Source organism: Apis laboriosa, unplaced genomic scaffold (genome assembly GCF_014066325.1).
Source record: "Apis laboriosa isolate Shangri-la unplaced genomic scaffold, ASM1406632v1 scaffold4_cov146, whole genome shotgun sequence".
Taxonomy (NCBI): domain Eukaryota; kingdom Metazoa; phylum Arthropoda; class Insecta; order Hymenoptera; family Apidae; genus Apis; species Apis laboriosa.
Window position 1 is genome coordinate 5,498,245 of NW_025223501.1, and position 15,903 is coordinate 5,514,147.

The 15,903-nt window shown below is 23.2% G+C and overlaps 2 protein-coding genes across 8 annotated transcripts; one reads left to right on the plus strand and one right to left on the minus strand.

Annotated features, from left to right (window-relative positions):
- Positions 1-128: 128 nt before the first annotated feature.
- On the minus strand, positions 129-7,980 carry LOC122717056 (histone-lysine N-methyltransferase SETD2). Of its 2 annotated transcripts, XR_006347138.1 has the most exons (15): positions 7,211-7,980; positions 6,122-6,772; positions 5,944-6,063; positions 5,682-5,810; positions 5,400-5,601; positions 5,229-5,326; positions 4,952-5,117; positions 4,229-4,871; positions 4,085-4,142; positions 3,626-3,987; positions 2,435-3,219; positions 2,006-2,341; positions 1,801-1,900; positions 264-396; positions 129-192 (listed from the first exon to the last, which is right to left on the minus strand). XR_006347138.1 is itself a non-coding variant. In XM_043940745.1 (13 exons), the coding sequence occupies exons 1-13, from the start codon at positions 7,681-7,683 to the stop codon at positions 1,745-1,747; spliced, it is 4,179 nt and encodes a 1,392-aa protein (XP_043796680.1). In that variant the 5' UTR covers positions 7,684-7,980; the 3' UTR covers positions 1,552-1,744. The 2 variants fall into 2 exon arrangements, 1 of the variants encoding a protein (XP_043796680.1); XM_043940745.1 differs by lacking the exons at positions 129-192; positions 264-396 and having other exon boundaries at positions 1,552-1,900.
- A 1,005-nt stretch (positions 7,981-8,985) lies between these two features.
- LOC122716951 lies at positions 8,986-15,694 on the plus strand. Of its 6 annotated transcripts, XM_043940520.1 has the most exons (11): positions 8,986-9,080; positions 9,162-9,325; positions 9,584-9,886; positions 10,021-10,257; positions 10,332-10,540; positions 10,605-10,854; positions 11,138-11,350; positions 11,437-13,174; positions 13,543-14,138; positions 14,282-14,406; positions 14,589-15,694. In XM_043940520.1, the coding sequence occupies exons 2-11, from the start codon at positions 9,200-9,202 to the stop codon at positions 15,586-15,588; spliced, it is 4,797 nt and encodes a 1,598-aa protein (XP_043796455.1). In that variant the 5' UTR covers positions 8,986-9,080; positions 9,162-9,199; the 3' UTR covers positions 15,589-15,694. The 6 variants fall into 6 exon arrangements, with proteins under 6 accessions (XP_043796455.1, XP_043796454.1, XP_043796456.1 ...); XM_043940519.1 differs by lacking the exon at positions 8,986-9,080 and having other exon boundaries at positions 9,130-9,325; XM_043940521.1 differs by lacking the exon at positions 8,986-9,080 and having other exon boundaries at positions 9,130-9,325; positions 10,024-10,257.
- The last annotated feature ends 209 nt before the right edge of the window (positions 15,695-15,903 follow it).

Consider the following 15,903-nt stretch of genomic DNA (forward strand, 5'->3'; position numbering starts at 1 on the left):
CGTGTCGATAAGCAAGTGAGTTGAATACTCTTTTTTGCTTTTGTCCCGATAGCCAACTTATAAGTCATATAAGATACTATGCTGTATTTTGTACTATATATAAATAGGGACTAAAGGCTCCAATCATTAAATATATAGAAAAAAAAAAATTGTAAAAACAAAAAAAAAAAAAAATATTTCATCAGATATTAGCTGAAATTACACCAAGTGTTACGATGTTTTGCTTCTGATGATTCAATTCATTAAATGATGTACATACTTACTTATATCCTACTCAATGAATTGAGATATCGAGTGATACACAATATCACATAAATAAAATTTAGAATTAAGGCTGGTTCATAATCATGACATCGGAGCACTTGTTTTGCTAGTCAATAACTAAAGCCGCAACATCTGTCATGTAATTTAGTTATTTACTTTTGATGATATTAAGATTATATATGATAAAAACATATTTATAACATGTATTACAAATTATTTAAAACATCTCTTTGGCAATTTGAAATTTAACCGTTCTTTAAGAAACGATTTTTTTATACATTATTAATCTTTATAATACTTGGATCAGAACTGATGATTTTAATAATAATATAAAAGAATTATAAATAAAAATGATACAATATATAATATATAATTATATAAAAATTTTAAACTTCTTTCAGATATACATATTATAATATTATAAACTATATTATAAAAATGTTTTTTTATCAGCTGTGAAAAACTATTTTCAAATCAACTTAAAACAAGAAATAAACATGTTAGAATTATAGAATATTTTTAATATTGTAAATTACAAAAATAATGAAAATTTAAAGAAAAATAAAATTTTTTCTGAACAAACAATATTTTCTTAAAAANNNNAAAAAAAAAAAAAAAAAAAAAAAAAAAAAAAAAAAAAAAAAAAAAAAAAAAAAAGTTTATATTATTTATATGATATTGATATATTGATATATATGTATATTGTAATATATTATATAAATTGACAAATATTTATTTTTACAATATATCAATTTTTAAATAAATTTAAAAAAAAAAAATAAAAAAATAAAAATAAAAAGAATGTTATTTTTTTGAAATTAAAAAAAAAAAATATTTTGAAGACAATAATTATACTTTTAATTAAATTTTAATTACTTTTTCATTAAAATTTTTATATTATTTTTATCTTGATGATATATGTAAATTTTTAAATATATGGAAAATAAAATTGTAAATACAAAATTTATTACTTTTAATTTCATTTGTTTTTATACACGTTAAGAAGATAATAATTGCAACTTACTTTTATGAAACAGTTAAAATTGTTTTATAATTTGTAATTATTTACAATATTTATGATTTTTAATATTTATATTTCACAATAAAATGTTTAATATTTAATGTTCAGATTTGAAATTGACATAAAAAAAATTCAATATTTAATATAATGCAAAATGTACATTATAGCAGAACATAAAATGCATTTTTAAAAGATATAACATACATATTATTTCATACTAAATGAAAATATAAAGTTTATACATTGAATGTACGAAGTTAGAAATTTACTAAATTCTTAATGGCTAAATTACTAGAATGTTTATGAAGCATGTACAAATTGATCTATATTACAATAATAATAATTACAGATATATCTACATATAGGCATTACTTAGATATATTTTTAGTAGATATATTACAATATTCAAAATGAAGAATTCATATAATAAATAACTATTTCATGTCATAAGTTACAGAATTAATCTTCATCAGTACTTTTCTGATAAACTGCGCCAAATTTACTCATATACTTACGTACAAAATCTTTAGCTTTATGTTTAACATTTTCATTACATTGTAATTCATCAACACTTTTACAATGTTTTAATTCTTTTGCAAGTACAAAATGTGTAAGCTAAAACAGAAAAGTTTTATTAAATTTAATTTTACTATACATTTATTAAAAAAAAATTCATAAATTTATCAAAAAATTCTTAAAAGTTTTCTTGTATAAACATACCTTTCTAGCTAAATGTTTAAAGTCTTCTGTATTTGTTATTCTACCTTGTTTACAATCATTTTTTCTATATGGATTCAAAAAATGTACCATGACATTTGCCATATTTATCCTAAAAGTATCTTTAATTTTTCTCTCTGACATTGTAGATAAATCGGATGTAGGTAATTGTATTTTATTTAAATTATGCCGTGAATGAGATTTAGATTTGTTACTACGTCGATGTCTTCGTATTTTTTCAACTTGTTCTTTGAATTTGGCTCTCTCTTTTTGACGACGTAATTTTTCCTTTATTCCTTTATGTGTTTTATGATCCATACGATCTTCTTCTCGGCGTGGCTATAAAAAAATAATAAATATAAAAATATATATTAATATATTTTTAATTAAAAATAAATAAATAAATAAATAAATATAGTCTCTATAACATACACTAATAATTCTTTCTTGAACTAAACCTTCTCTTCTTTTTTTGCCTTCTGAGAAAAGTCCTGAACTTCCAATTGCACTATGAATAGGACTTTTTTTAGTTGCATTATGCTTAGAACCATTTAAAGATTTTTCTATTAAAGTATTATTCAAATTTAATTCCTCATTTTTGGAATCTTCATTATTATCTTCTTCAATTTCTTCATCATCTTCGTTTGATGAAGTTGATTCTTCACTAGATTCTGAAGTTGATGATGAATCTGGTTGAACTCCAATATGATCTGGAGGAGGAGGTAACCATTGCGATATTCGTTCTTTTACATGATAATAATATGTTCTGCCTCTAGTATCAGTTGCACTTTTCCATTTAGGTGGTAAATCTATAGGAGGTATTTCAGATTGTGGCTGTTTGAACGTTGTAGGAAACTGTTGATCTGATTGCTTTTCCATATGTTCGTAAAGAGATTCTGTTTGAAGTGTAACTGTTGTGCCACTAGGAACTAAATTATTTGAAAGTGACAATTGGCTTTCAGAATATTGTTGATGACAATGAGGCAGTAAAGAATAAACTGTTGTGGTTTGATTAAATACAGGCGTTTGACTTAATGTATACACTACTGGAGGAACTCCTGAAGGTATATTGTTCGACATTCCAGATGATATTTCAGAAGAAATTGATGATTGTAAAACATGTGAACTTTGTGGTACTATTCCAGATTGAGTATGACCAGATATTGTTTGTGGTCCACCTACATATACTGGAGTACATTGCTGATTTATTTCTCCATCTACAATAAAATTTTATATGAATTAATTACTTAACAAAGAAAAATAAAACAAAAAACAAAAAAAATGAAAATAAGAAATAGCAATTAAAGAAAGAAAAAAAATTATAAGAAAAAATAAAATGCTTTCTAAGTTATATAAGTGATTTTTAATCTTTATATTTATTTTTAATATAGATAATATAGTTATAAGATAAATTATATTTTGTTTTATAAAATCAATAAAGATTATCATAAAATTGAAAAGTTAGACTTATACTACTTGATAACTGTGTAATTTAAATATAAAAATTTAATAAAAAGATTTAATAAATATATTATAATAAATTTAATAAAAATTTAATAAATTTAATAAAAAGATATAAAATTTATAAAATTTAAATATAAAAAAATATATATGAATTAGAACCTTGTGTAGGATATTGTTGCCATTGTCCAATTGATGGATTATAAAAAACAGGATATCCTGTTTGTGGATCTACCATAGCTGTAGTGTGAGGATCTATGCCTAATGCCAAACATCTAGTTTCATGATCTTGCCATGATTCTTGTTGTTGACGACGTTGTCGTTCTTCTTCTTCTTTAGCTACTTTTAAAGCAAATAATTGTCTACGCTCATATTTTGTCATTCGTGGAATTGGAACTAAACTACTTCTTTCCTCTATTCTTTTATCTTTTGTTCGAATATGCTCGGATTCTGGAGATTCTCGCCCACGTCTTCTATCCCCACGTTTCTCAGGTTCGTTTCTTCCATATCTATCAGATCTATGTCTATAAAATAAGAAATTTATATTTTTATTTTTGATTGTAAATCATTTATCAATTTATAAATAATTACAATCATATATATATATTATTATTATTATACCTATCATATGATGTTCCTCTTTTTTCTTCTTTTTCTAATTCTTCTCGGTATCCACGATCTTAGAAAAAATATAATACATTAATTTTTAAACTAAAAAAATTCTATTATATCATACTTATATATTCATTACTTATAATTCATTACCTGCTTCTCTTTCATGTTCTTTCATTTGTTCAATTCTTTCTTTTTTTGGTATACGAAAAACTTCTTTTAAATTTGACCATTCGACTAAAAGACTCGAAGCTAATTCGGGAATGAGATTTTGATCTGTATTATCAGATTTTATTTCGGTAATTTCAATATTATTTTCTTGTTTATCTGTATCAATTAATTGATAGGAATTTCTTTTTTCATTATTATCATAATTAATTTGTAATTCATCACTATTTGATTTTAATTTTCCTTGATCATCATCTGGAGAATCTCCATTTAGAGAAAAATATAATCGTCTAGACCATTTTTCTACTACGTTATAAATTTTACTATCCATTAACATTGTTTTATTAGGAATTGGAAGTGTATTTAAAGTTTTCAAAACTTCTAATCGAAATTGTTGTGCTTCGTCAGTATCATTTGTAGAAATATCCATAACATAACTCCAAATCAAACGTAAACCATGATAATCCAAAAATAATCTTCGACATGGCTGTTCACCACTTTGTATCAAACGTAAAAGACGTGTTCTGTGTTCTAATTCTCTGCTACGTACCATTAATCTACTTAATGTTAATGTGTGAGCTCTATTTTTTAAACCACCCGAACATAATTTATCTATTTCTTCCTCCAACTAAAATAATATTAACAGTAAATTAAATGATAAAATAGTTGAAAAAATATTTTGCAGAAATAAAAGATTAAATTACTCACATCTTCATCTTCCATATAATCAGCTTGTTTCTTTTCACCTTTTTTCTTTTTCATATCTTTCTCGCGTTTTTCTTTCTTTTCAATTTTTTCTTTTTCTTCCTCGGGCGTTTCACCAATCCAACCACGACAATTGGGTGCTTCACAAAAACATTTCTGTGCTTCTTTACTAATATTGCAATAAAATTTAGCACAAGTAATACACTTTTGTTAAATATATTATATTTATATAATATAATATAATATAAAAATAATATAAAAATAATATTAATATACATACCCATAACGTTGAAAATGATAATCAAATGTAATTTCTTCACCAGCAGCTATAAATTTTTTGTTAAAAAAGCCAATTCTCAATTCACCATTCACTGTCCACTATACAGATTTCAATTATAAAAATAAAATTATAAAACTCTATATTTTTTTTATTTTTATTGGCAATACTTACTTTTTGTGTTTCAGAATTAGGATCACAACTATGATTTATAAATCGAGAAACATTTCCTTTCATAGTGGCATCAATAATTTGGTCAGATTTTAATGCCATAAAATAATAATGTTTATTTTTATCTTTTGAATATTCTTTTGCTCTACGTCGAAAATCTTTAGGATCAACTACTTCACCTACATATTCCATTATAAATTCTCCTCTATTTAGAAAAATAAAATTCATTAAAAAATATTTATTGCGAATGTCTTCATTGTATTTAATTGTAGTAAATTAACTTACGCTAAAAGATCGACCATAGCTCGCAGACCAAATCCTTTTTTTTCTGTTCTAAATACTTCACATTTTGCATATTCACAATTTTGAAATCTTTTATTTGTGCAACGATCACCTACTACACATCGAGGTCCACTAAAAAATATATAAAATATTATATAACTTATTTTTTAATTAATATTTAATTTAACTGTATTAATATGATGATTAATATGATATATAATATGAAATAATAATGTATAATACATTAATATGATATATAATATACCATTCTATCATAAGAAGTCTATTTAAACAATCTTCACCACAACCTAATTCTCCTCTTTCAATTTCTTCCTCTGTTAAAAAACAATCGCATACCATTCTTTTTGTTTCCTTATTTGTATATCTAAAAAAATTGTTAATGTATTTATCGTATATTTATATTCATAAGTTTATTTACATACCTTTCTGTCAAATATAAATTTTCACGTAAATTTTCAAATTGACTTAGCCTTTCTTCCATTTCTCTGTCTTCTATCTCAGAAACCATAGGTAATGAAATTCTCGCACCAACTATTTTTGGAATTTGCACAATATTATTATTATTAGTTGATACTGGTATCTCCTTTGTTTGTTCTATATCTACATTAGATTGAAAATTTGCAATTGATGCAACTCCAGATGTAGATTCTGAAGAATTAATATCTGCTAAAACTCCAGTTGAGGATTTAAGTGTTGAACATGATCCAAATTCAGATATATTTGCAGTTATGGTTCCAAATATAGATCCTACTGTTGATGTAGATGCAGCTCCTGTATTTGATCCTCCCATTTCAAGTTCACTAGATCTTCGCCAACGAGACTTTACTTTAACAGGTTTACAGGAATCTGAATCATAGCCTGTAGCATTACAAGTTGTTGTTAATAATGAGAGAGATTCAAATGTATTTGTTGTCTTATTGATGTTTGCTTCTTTGTCTGATTGTAATTCAGATGGGTTGTCTATTTTCATTTCTTGAGCAATTGAAACAATATTATTGACTATTTTTTCTTGCTGGACATTTATTTTTGAAATATCTGTATTAGGTTTGGTAACTAAACCCCGTCCACGGGATCTACAAAATAAGATCTATATTTAGAAAAATTTTTATAATGAATTATATGTTCTTTAAATATTCAATAAAAAATTTTTTTAAAATATTTTATTTATTATACACATTTAAATTTAATGTTTATATTCATATTTATATTGTATATATATGTTACAAATAATGAAAATCGTAGATTCAAAAAATATTTAAAATTATTTAAATAAATTTAATTTAAATTTATCTTATTACTAATAAAGTTTATATATGAATTATATATAATGAAATTCAAGTTATAATTTAAAAAAATTATAATATTTTTATCATAATTATTAAAAATTATATCATATTAAAAAATTATTTTTAAGGCTACATATATATATATATATATCAATGATGAACAAATTTAATTTTATTAAAAAAAATATTCTTTTTGTTTATTCATATATATATTAAGATACATACCTTTGTTTCATTAAACCAATTGATCTAATTCTACTACTTCTCCTTACACCAGAATTATTTGATCCACTTTCTGAACCTGTTGTATCAGTACTACCACTTCTACTTCTAAACTCAATTTTTTTATCGATATCATTTGTGTTATTATTACATTTTGAATCAAATTCTGTTAATTTACAATTATTGATAGATAACATTGTATCATTACTATTATCACTGCTACTAGATAGTTTTGTATCTTCTCCATCAATTTTATTATCTATTTCACTGTCACCATACAATTCCTCAACTTGTTGCAAATTTATTGTTTTCCGTTGATTTCCATTCTTTTTATCTAATGAAATTTTTGATTTTAATAAATGTTGATTTGTATATTCCACTTTATCATTACAGGAATCAGATTTATTTAATTCTGTAATATTTTTATCCATATTATCAATCAACAAAGAGTTATTTGATTGATGCAATTGTTCCATTTTATCCAATATTGAAGAACTATAGTCCGCGAGTTGATTAAACGCAATAATATTTTTCCAATATTACTCTAAACTCAACCTCAATTAATATATTCTATTTTTCTACAATAATAGATCCTATTTAATAATTATTATACACATTTGTTTTGGACAATTACTTATTTGGTATAAAAATATTCATGTTTTATAGAAAAAGATACGAATGTTCTTGCGTCACTTGAATAAACGCATAGTAAATAAAACAAAAAAAAACAATATTTTCATAACAAAGATGTTTTATTAATACTTTGTATGTCCACCATTTTTGTTTATAACTTGAAAGATACGATTTAGTATTGATTTATATAGTGTGTCTAGATAAGATTGTGGTACTTTTTTCCACTTGGTCTCTATGGTATTTACAAGATCTTCCTGGTGAGAAAATTGACGATTATTCATGTAAACTTGTCTTGATAGATATCCCCAAACATTTTCAATGATATACAATTTCGGTGATAATACCGGCTAATTTATATGATTTATTTCCTGCTTCTTATACCAATTTTTAATTAACTTGGCTATATGAATGTCCACATTATCGTGTTGAAATATCCAATTGTACTTCATTACGTTTAAAATTTTTATCTTTGTTAAATTTAATATTTCTCTTACTAATACCGACAGAGATTAACGATTCTGTTTCTTAAAATAATCATAGGTGGCATTCAAATATAATTGTTTTATATTTTTTATCACATTATAACGCTAATAAATTTTTTTTTTTGCTAATCGAAAATTCTCTTATTATAAAAAACACAAAAGATATGTGATATATATATATATATATATATATATATATATATATATATTTAAATGATAATGTCTATATCTCAAGAGTCTAGTTATCATTGAATATTGCTTATTTAGAGTATCAACGATATAAGATTAAGACTCTTTAGTAACTTTACTAGACATTCTTATTAAAATAATTATATTTCCTAGTTATATGTTATTAAATGAATATGTTTCTATTATAAAATAAAATGATATCCTTACAAAATCGTTAATTTAAAATTTATTAGATAAATTATTTTATTACATTTATAATCTATTATATTATGAAATATAATATTTATTGTAATATCAAATCTAAAATATTACTAGTAATATAATGATATTGTATTGTATATAAATATATATATATTGTTATATAATGTTTAATGCTCTTTGAAATGAATATTTTATTAATAATTTTAGAATAAATTCTTTTTTAATTCGACAATTCTATAAAAAAATATTATATTAGATTCTAATTAGAATGATCAAATATTGATAATTTTTATTGATTTAAATTTAATTATATAGATGATGATCTTGAAATTTCTAACGATTTAAAGTGAACAGTTATAAAATCTCTAGTAATGTTATGTTGATTGGTTGAATATAAGAATGGCCGTTCCTATAATTTTAAATTTGAGTTAAGAAATATTTTATTTTAGATTTACTTGGATAACAAATAATTTTATTTGAATAAAATATGTCCATTAATGTTACTGTTAATGGAAATCGTTTAAATATACATAGAGGAAGAATGGTATTATCTGATTTAGATCAAATTAAGAAAAATGAACGAGATCGACGGCGAAGGTTACGTTTGGAACAGGTACACATATTATATAAAATTAAAAATATTTAAAAAATGATGAATATATGATATAATAAAAGTAAAGTATAAAGAAATAAGTTAAATAAATAAATAATTATAATAAATATACATGTAAAATATTATGTATATAAAATATAAAAAATATGACATTGTAGTAATTATTTTATTGCGTTAAAAGTAGATAAAGTATTAATGCTGTTGATATCAAGATTAATAGTAAAAAGATCAGAAGAATCACTTAAGGAATTTATATAGGTACGACAACAATCAAAAGAAATATCAGATAGACTTTTGAAACGTACAAAATGCATAGCTAAGGAAGAACTTAAAAAGCTTGAAAATAATGACAAGTTAAGTTTGAAGCAAATATATAATGGAAAAATCATGGAAGTTCAACAAAAATATCAAGAAGACATGGCAGATATTGGTCAAGCACATACATCTGCTGCATTAGAACCTGATTATGATGCATTAATTAAAGAAAAACAAAGGAAAAATAAAATAGCAGCATTAAAAAGAGGAAAAGAAGCAAGAAAGCAAATTAAAAATACTCAACAGGTAAATTATTTAATATTAACATTTTATTATATTGTAGAAAATGATTACAAATGTTCATATTCAATACAAAATACAAATATTCATATACTATGTTAGAATAAAATTTATGAAAAATTAAGTAAAATCTGTATCAGAAGGAGACTATGCAACAGCAACATCATGAACGATTACAACATGTAAGAGAGGTAGAAAATCTCAGATCTAAAATGATAGCAAACATTTGTAAGAAAACAGGGTCTGAAGAGGATACTGTATGTGTTACTGTTCAGAATAAAACTGATGAAGAAAATAAACAGCAGAAACTTGCCAAAAAAAAGACAAAAAAATTTTCTAAAAAATTACCTGAGAATGTTGCAGAAACTCATATAAAAGTATATATTTTTATATATTAATAATATTAAATCTATAAATATAAATATTTATATATTTTAAAACACTTTTATAGATTGTAGGAAATGATTTTAAAACACATTCTCCAATTTTGAAGCCAAAAATAAGAACATCAGAAATAATTTCAGAAAATGATTCTGTAGTTCTACAACAACAATCTATTCTTAATTCGATTACAGAACTATCATCTAAACAATATGTAATTGAATCTGATAATAAAAATTTTGAGAAAGAAAATATTCTGACAAAAGTAGATAAAACAAGGTATGTATCATAATATTAAATTTAATAAAAAAGCAATTGTTAATAAATATTTTGGATATTGAAGATATAATCCGGATGATTACATACAAACAACTTCAGAGTCTATTACTAGTGACAGTTCCAGTTCGTTTAGTGATGATTCATCATATTTTTCTGATAGTGGTGAACAAAATATAAGTAAAGAAATAAAAACAACAAAATATATAAAATGTCCAGCTAATGATAAAGTACAATTATATGATCATAATAAACGTTTTAATAATGTATATGATCAACCAGTTGGTGTTGTTGAAAAAATATCTACATGGAATGAGGTTTGTAGAAATAATTTAAATATTTAAAATAATTTAATGTAATAAATAAATAATTCAAATGATAATTCTAATTCATATGATTTATTTTAGATAATATTTTAGCCATTTATAAAAAATAACAAAAAAATTTCCTAAAAAAAAAAAAAAGAATTTTTTTTAAATTTTAGTTAATAGTCAAAAATAAAAAATAATATAAATTAATAATAAAATCGAAATTACATTATAAGCTTTTTTAAATGTCAAATATAAAAAAAATTAATACATATTAAATTTATATTTCCAGCCAAGTGCAATGGATTTGGCTCAAGAAATAGAACAAGCACAAACTGTTCAGCAAAATTTATTAGAAAATCGTAAACATAATGCGAAAAAACGCGGAGAAAATGCAGCATTAAGAGAAAAAATACGTCGGGATTATCAGATACTTATGCAAAATCTAGATCAACTTGCAGGTGAAGAACGTAAATTAAAAGCTAGTCAAATCGAACATTATCCGGTATCTATTTTATTTTTATTTTTTAATTTGTCCATAAATTCATCATATATATTTTTTATAATTTCCTTTATATTATTTTTATTTAGAAAGATGTATATATACAAGAAGAACGAAGAAAACTTTTAAGAAACCAACATAAAAAAAATCTAAATCGTGCATTAAAAACATTATTAAGTGAAGAATCTTTAAATGAAGAACAATGTATATCACATCCTCTAGAAAGGCAAATTACACTTACACCAAGAAAATATGAAAAAAATATAGATGATTATACTGATTGGAAAGAGTCTTGTTGCTTTAATCAACATACAAAAACCAGCAAAATTTTACAAAATAAATGTAAAGAGAGTGAAACTTCACGCGAAGAACAAATATTAGATATGTTAAAAAAAGTTGAAAAACAAAAACGATTATTATTACAAGAATTTGGAGCAAATTTACCAAACGATATTTTTAATGCGTCTATAAAAAGTTTGTTCGAAAAAGATAAATCAGTTCAAACTCAATTACCTGTTCAAGATGTATGTATTCAAAAATCTTTATCGCCAGAAATCAAAGTAATAAATGCATCTTATGATGAAGATATTAAAGATAAAACTGAAGAAAAAAAAGAATTATCTGTGAAAAAAGTAGAAATTGCTGTACAAACAGCAACAATAGATAGAGATAATATAGTTCAAGATAAAAGCACACAAGTACAATTGATATCACAAAAAGAAAATGAATCTGTTTTTGTTAATGATGAAATTAAGACGATTACAAAACATTATCCAATTGAACCACGAATTACAATTATTAGACATGAAATGGACAGTAATAATTCAACAAGTTCTGAGACAATAAATGCAGTTACTGATGTTGATGAAAGTAATAATCAAAGTCCGAAAGTAATATTGAAAAAGAAAAAATTTAATACAAAGATATTAAAGCAAACTCCACCAAAAATGTTTCATAAATCATGCTCAACTCGTACAAATAAAACTTCGTCTCCTGTAAAGAAATATTCAAAATTTTTGTCAAGATCACAGTATAGCAGTCAAAGAAAAAGTTTATGTACAGAAGACATGCCTAATAAAAAAATTAAAATGTATGTAGATAAAAATGGATTTAATATTAAAGTAAAGCCACCTCAAATTACAGACATTACTGTAGATGTAAATTCGCAAAGTACTCAAGTTTATTCAACAAAGTCTAAAGAAGAAGCTGTGAGTAAACAACAATGGGTTCAATCCACATCGAAAAGAATTAAAATGAAAGATATTTCGGATACATCAACATCTTTTGCTAGTCTACCATCAGTAAAACCCAAAGAAATATTCGAAGCTTTACATAATAATATTTCTATTCTTGAAATGTTAGATTCTTCAGCAAATGAAAGTATAAGACGTTTAAGAAAAGATATTAGTCCAGTATCAACACCAGATACCCCATCACCTCGTACTATGATGATGCCTTCAAATATACCTCACTTAGATAGAATTAAAAAATTGCTTAAATATTCTACAGATTCTCAAACGAATAATAATGATACATTTTCTAAAAACGATAATTCAACATCAATAGATTCATCTGAATATCAGCAAAATGATTGTTTATCATCAAAAAATAATGATGTAGATTTGAAAATTCCAATTTCACTAGAATTTTGTTTATGTGATAATTCAGAATGTAAACAAACGCATGCTAAATTCGATGAAATTCGTAATTATGCATTAAAAAATTGCCCTCAAATATTACAAAAGTATGAAGATCTTCAAACTACATGTGCAGAAAGAATAATTTCTTTAACGAATCTTATTGAAAAAGTTCGAAATGAGCAAAAAGGTATATTATTTTCATCGATTATTAATAATTAAGGAGTATTAGAAAACTTATTATTAAAATTTTTTCTTTGGATTAATTGACAATTTTTAAAAAAAAATATAAAATTTCTAAAATTTTATATATGCAAAAAATATGTCAAGATCTTTTTTAAATTAACGAAAATCAAAATTTTAAAGTTTTAAAAAATTTTCGAAATTATATTTCTTATATTATTAAATTAGTAACAGGAAAAGTAAAGATTTCTTTTTTTAATTTTATATTTCAATAATAATAAATTCATCTAGAAGAAAATTCATTTTTATTTAAAAATTGATTTTTAGATAAAATATAAAAAAATAATTATATGATTTTTCTTATGAATTTGTTAGGTATGGAACTTTTTTCTTTAATTGATCCAAGTGATGAAACGAGTTTGATGCAATTACCTGATCCTCAACCAATGACTAATGATTTACAAAATGTGCATAGACTTGTAGAAAATATAGAAGCAATTCATGATCAACTTGTAAAAACACTGATTGAATCTCAAAAGATTATTAAAAGTAAGATCATCAAAGAGGAAATTGATCAAATAAAAGAAATAGGAATAGTATCTTGTGATGATAATGCAAAAGATAAAAAAGAACTAGAAGAAATCAAAATTAAGCCAAAAATTCTAAGTGACGAAAAAGTGAACATTCAATTGAATAGATTTAAAATACAAAAATCAACATTCCAAGCATCAACATCGACACCAAAACATAACACTTGGCTTACACCAAAACAATATGAAGAAGAAATGATAGAAAAATTATCAAAAGAAATTTTAGAACAAAGCAAAGGATTCAATGATAATGTGATATCACAGAAAGAAATTTATGATTCAGCTTTGAAACATTCTATTCAAACTTCAACAGATAATGATGATTTTAAAAATGAGACACAAAAAAATCATACAATTATAAAAAAACATTTTAATAAAGAGGTAATTTAATTTATATTCACATTTTTTTTTTCATGATATTATAACTACTTTTTATGTTATTATAATATTATATTTCGTTATATAATATTATATTTCTATATATAAATATTTATTTTATTATACAATAAAATATATTATTCTAGGTAAAAAATATTAAAGAATTTATACCATTACTTAATGATATTCCGAAAACATCGAAAACTACAGATAATATGCATATTAATGGAAGAAGTAAACCACCAGTGAGTTTGCTTAGTGGACCATATAGGTAAAATTTAGTAGTATTTTATTTTATATATTTTTTTTATATATATTTTAATAATATAATTTAATTATATATAATATATATATTAGTTATATATTAATTATATATATTTTAATAATATAATTTAATTATATTTGATAATGTAATTATATATAATTTTATATCATAATAAAATCATATTGCAGAACTGAAATTGAATCATCTGGGCATGAATTATCAACAATAATTGAATTTGATACACCAGATACTGTAAATAAAAGCCAAAACAATATCAGAAGTCCATTGTCAGCGAAAAAGATTGCAGAAACTCAAATAACAAAATCTACTGCTGTAGTAAAGCCATCGGAACACATTAATACATCGCATAATTTAGATAATCAACATTCAGAAAAGTTGCGTAATTCTATTAAAAAGCTATCTTCAATAGTATTTACACAAAATTTAAAAGAAGCTTCAATATTTCTTGATTCACCTAAATCATCTAAAAATATAGGAAACCAACACTTAATGGAAAATAAAGAACAAAAAAATATTATTCAGAAGAATGATAAAAAGTTCCAATGTGATACAGTGAAACAAGAATCATTACAAACAAAAGAATTGCAGTCTTTTCATTCTAATAGTAATGATCAAAATAAAGAATGTAAAGATAATAAAAATAAAATAACGTCTACAAGTTCAAATAGTTTTTCTGAATTATCAGGAGTTTCGCAAATAGCAAGTACCCCTTCTTCTACTATATTAAAATACGCATCATCTCCAGAAGAAATGGAAATTGCTCTTAAAAAACTTGGTCTAGGTTGGGCGATTACAACGTTAAAAAAAACACGAGAAGCGAGTGCTTTAAGTTCATCATCCAATTCTGACGTAACTCCGATAAATACTGCCAAAAGAATGATATCACCTGTTAAAAAGCAATTTGAAAGTAATTACGGATTACCAGATTTCAGTGACATGTCTTCAATATCTATTAAAGAAGCTAGCAAAAGTACAGAGAAAGCAGTTCTTTTAAAAGGTAGAACTTCTACACCAAAATTACAAAATTCGAATTCTAATAGTGAAGGAACGAATACAAGTAATACAAATATTTCTGAAAATTTTCAAGAACCTGATGATGGTTTGATAATTCCTAATATATCACTTACAAAAACGAAATCTACTATTAAAAAGTTGGAAAATCTATGATATATTTTTATATTATTACTTAAATAATTTTTTTTATAAATACTTAAAAATATATATAATAAATCAACAAAAAATTATTTTAAATAAACAATTAGTATTTTTATTATTAATTGAAATGAAAGTAATAATCAAAGTCCGAAATGATTTATTAAATGAATTCAAAAATTTAAATATTTATTATTTGTACATGTTATCAATTTTCATTATTACTTTAATATATTGAGTAATTGCCACATAATTTTTGTAAATTTGCTTGAGTCAAAATATTAATAAGAAAAAAATTAAAATTCAATAGAAAATTTTTAAACTTATTGC

Coding starts and splice junctions, on each gene's coding strand:
- LOC122716951 (XM_043940520.1), top strand. CDS start 9,200: ATGTCCATTAATGTTACTGTTAATGGAAATCGTTTAAATATACATAGA. Junction 10,541..10,604: donor ACAAAAGTAGATAAAACAAG/GTATGTATCATA, acceptor TGGATATTGAAG/ATATAATCCGGATGATTACA. Junction 13,175..13,542: donor AGTTCGAAATGAGCAAAAAG/GTATATTATTTT, acceptor TGAATTTGTTAG/GTATGGAACTTTTTTCTTTA.
- LOC122717056 (XM_043940745.1), bottom strand. CDS start 7,683: ATGGAACAATTGCATCAATCAAATAACTCTTTGTTGATTGATAATATG. Junction 6,773..7,210: donor ATTGGTTTAATGAAACAAAG/GTATGTATCTTA, acceptor CTTATTTTGTAG/ATCCCGTGGACGGGGTTTAG. Junction 6,064..6,121: donor AATTTATATTTGACAGAAAG/GTATGTAAATAA, acceptor CAATTTTTTTAG/ATATACAAATAAGGAAACAA.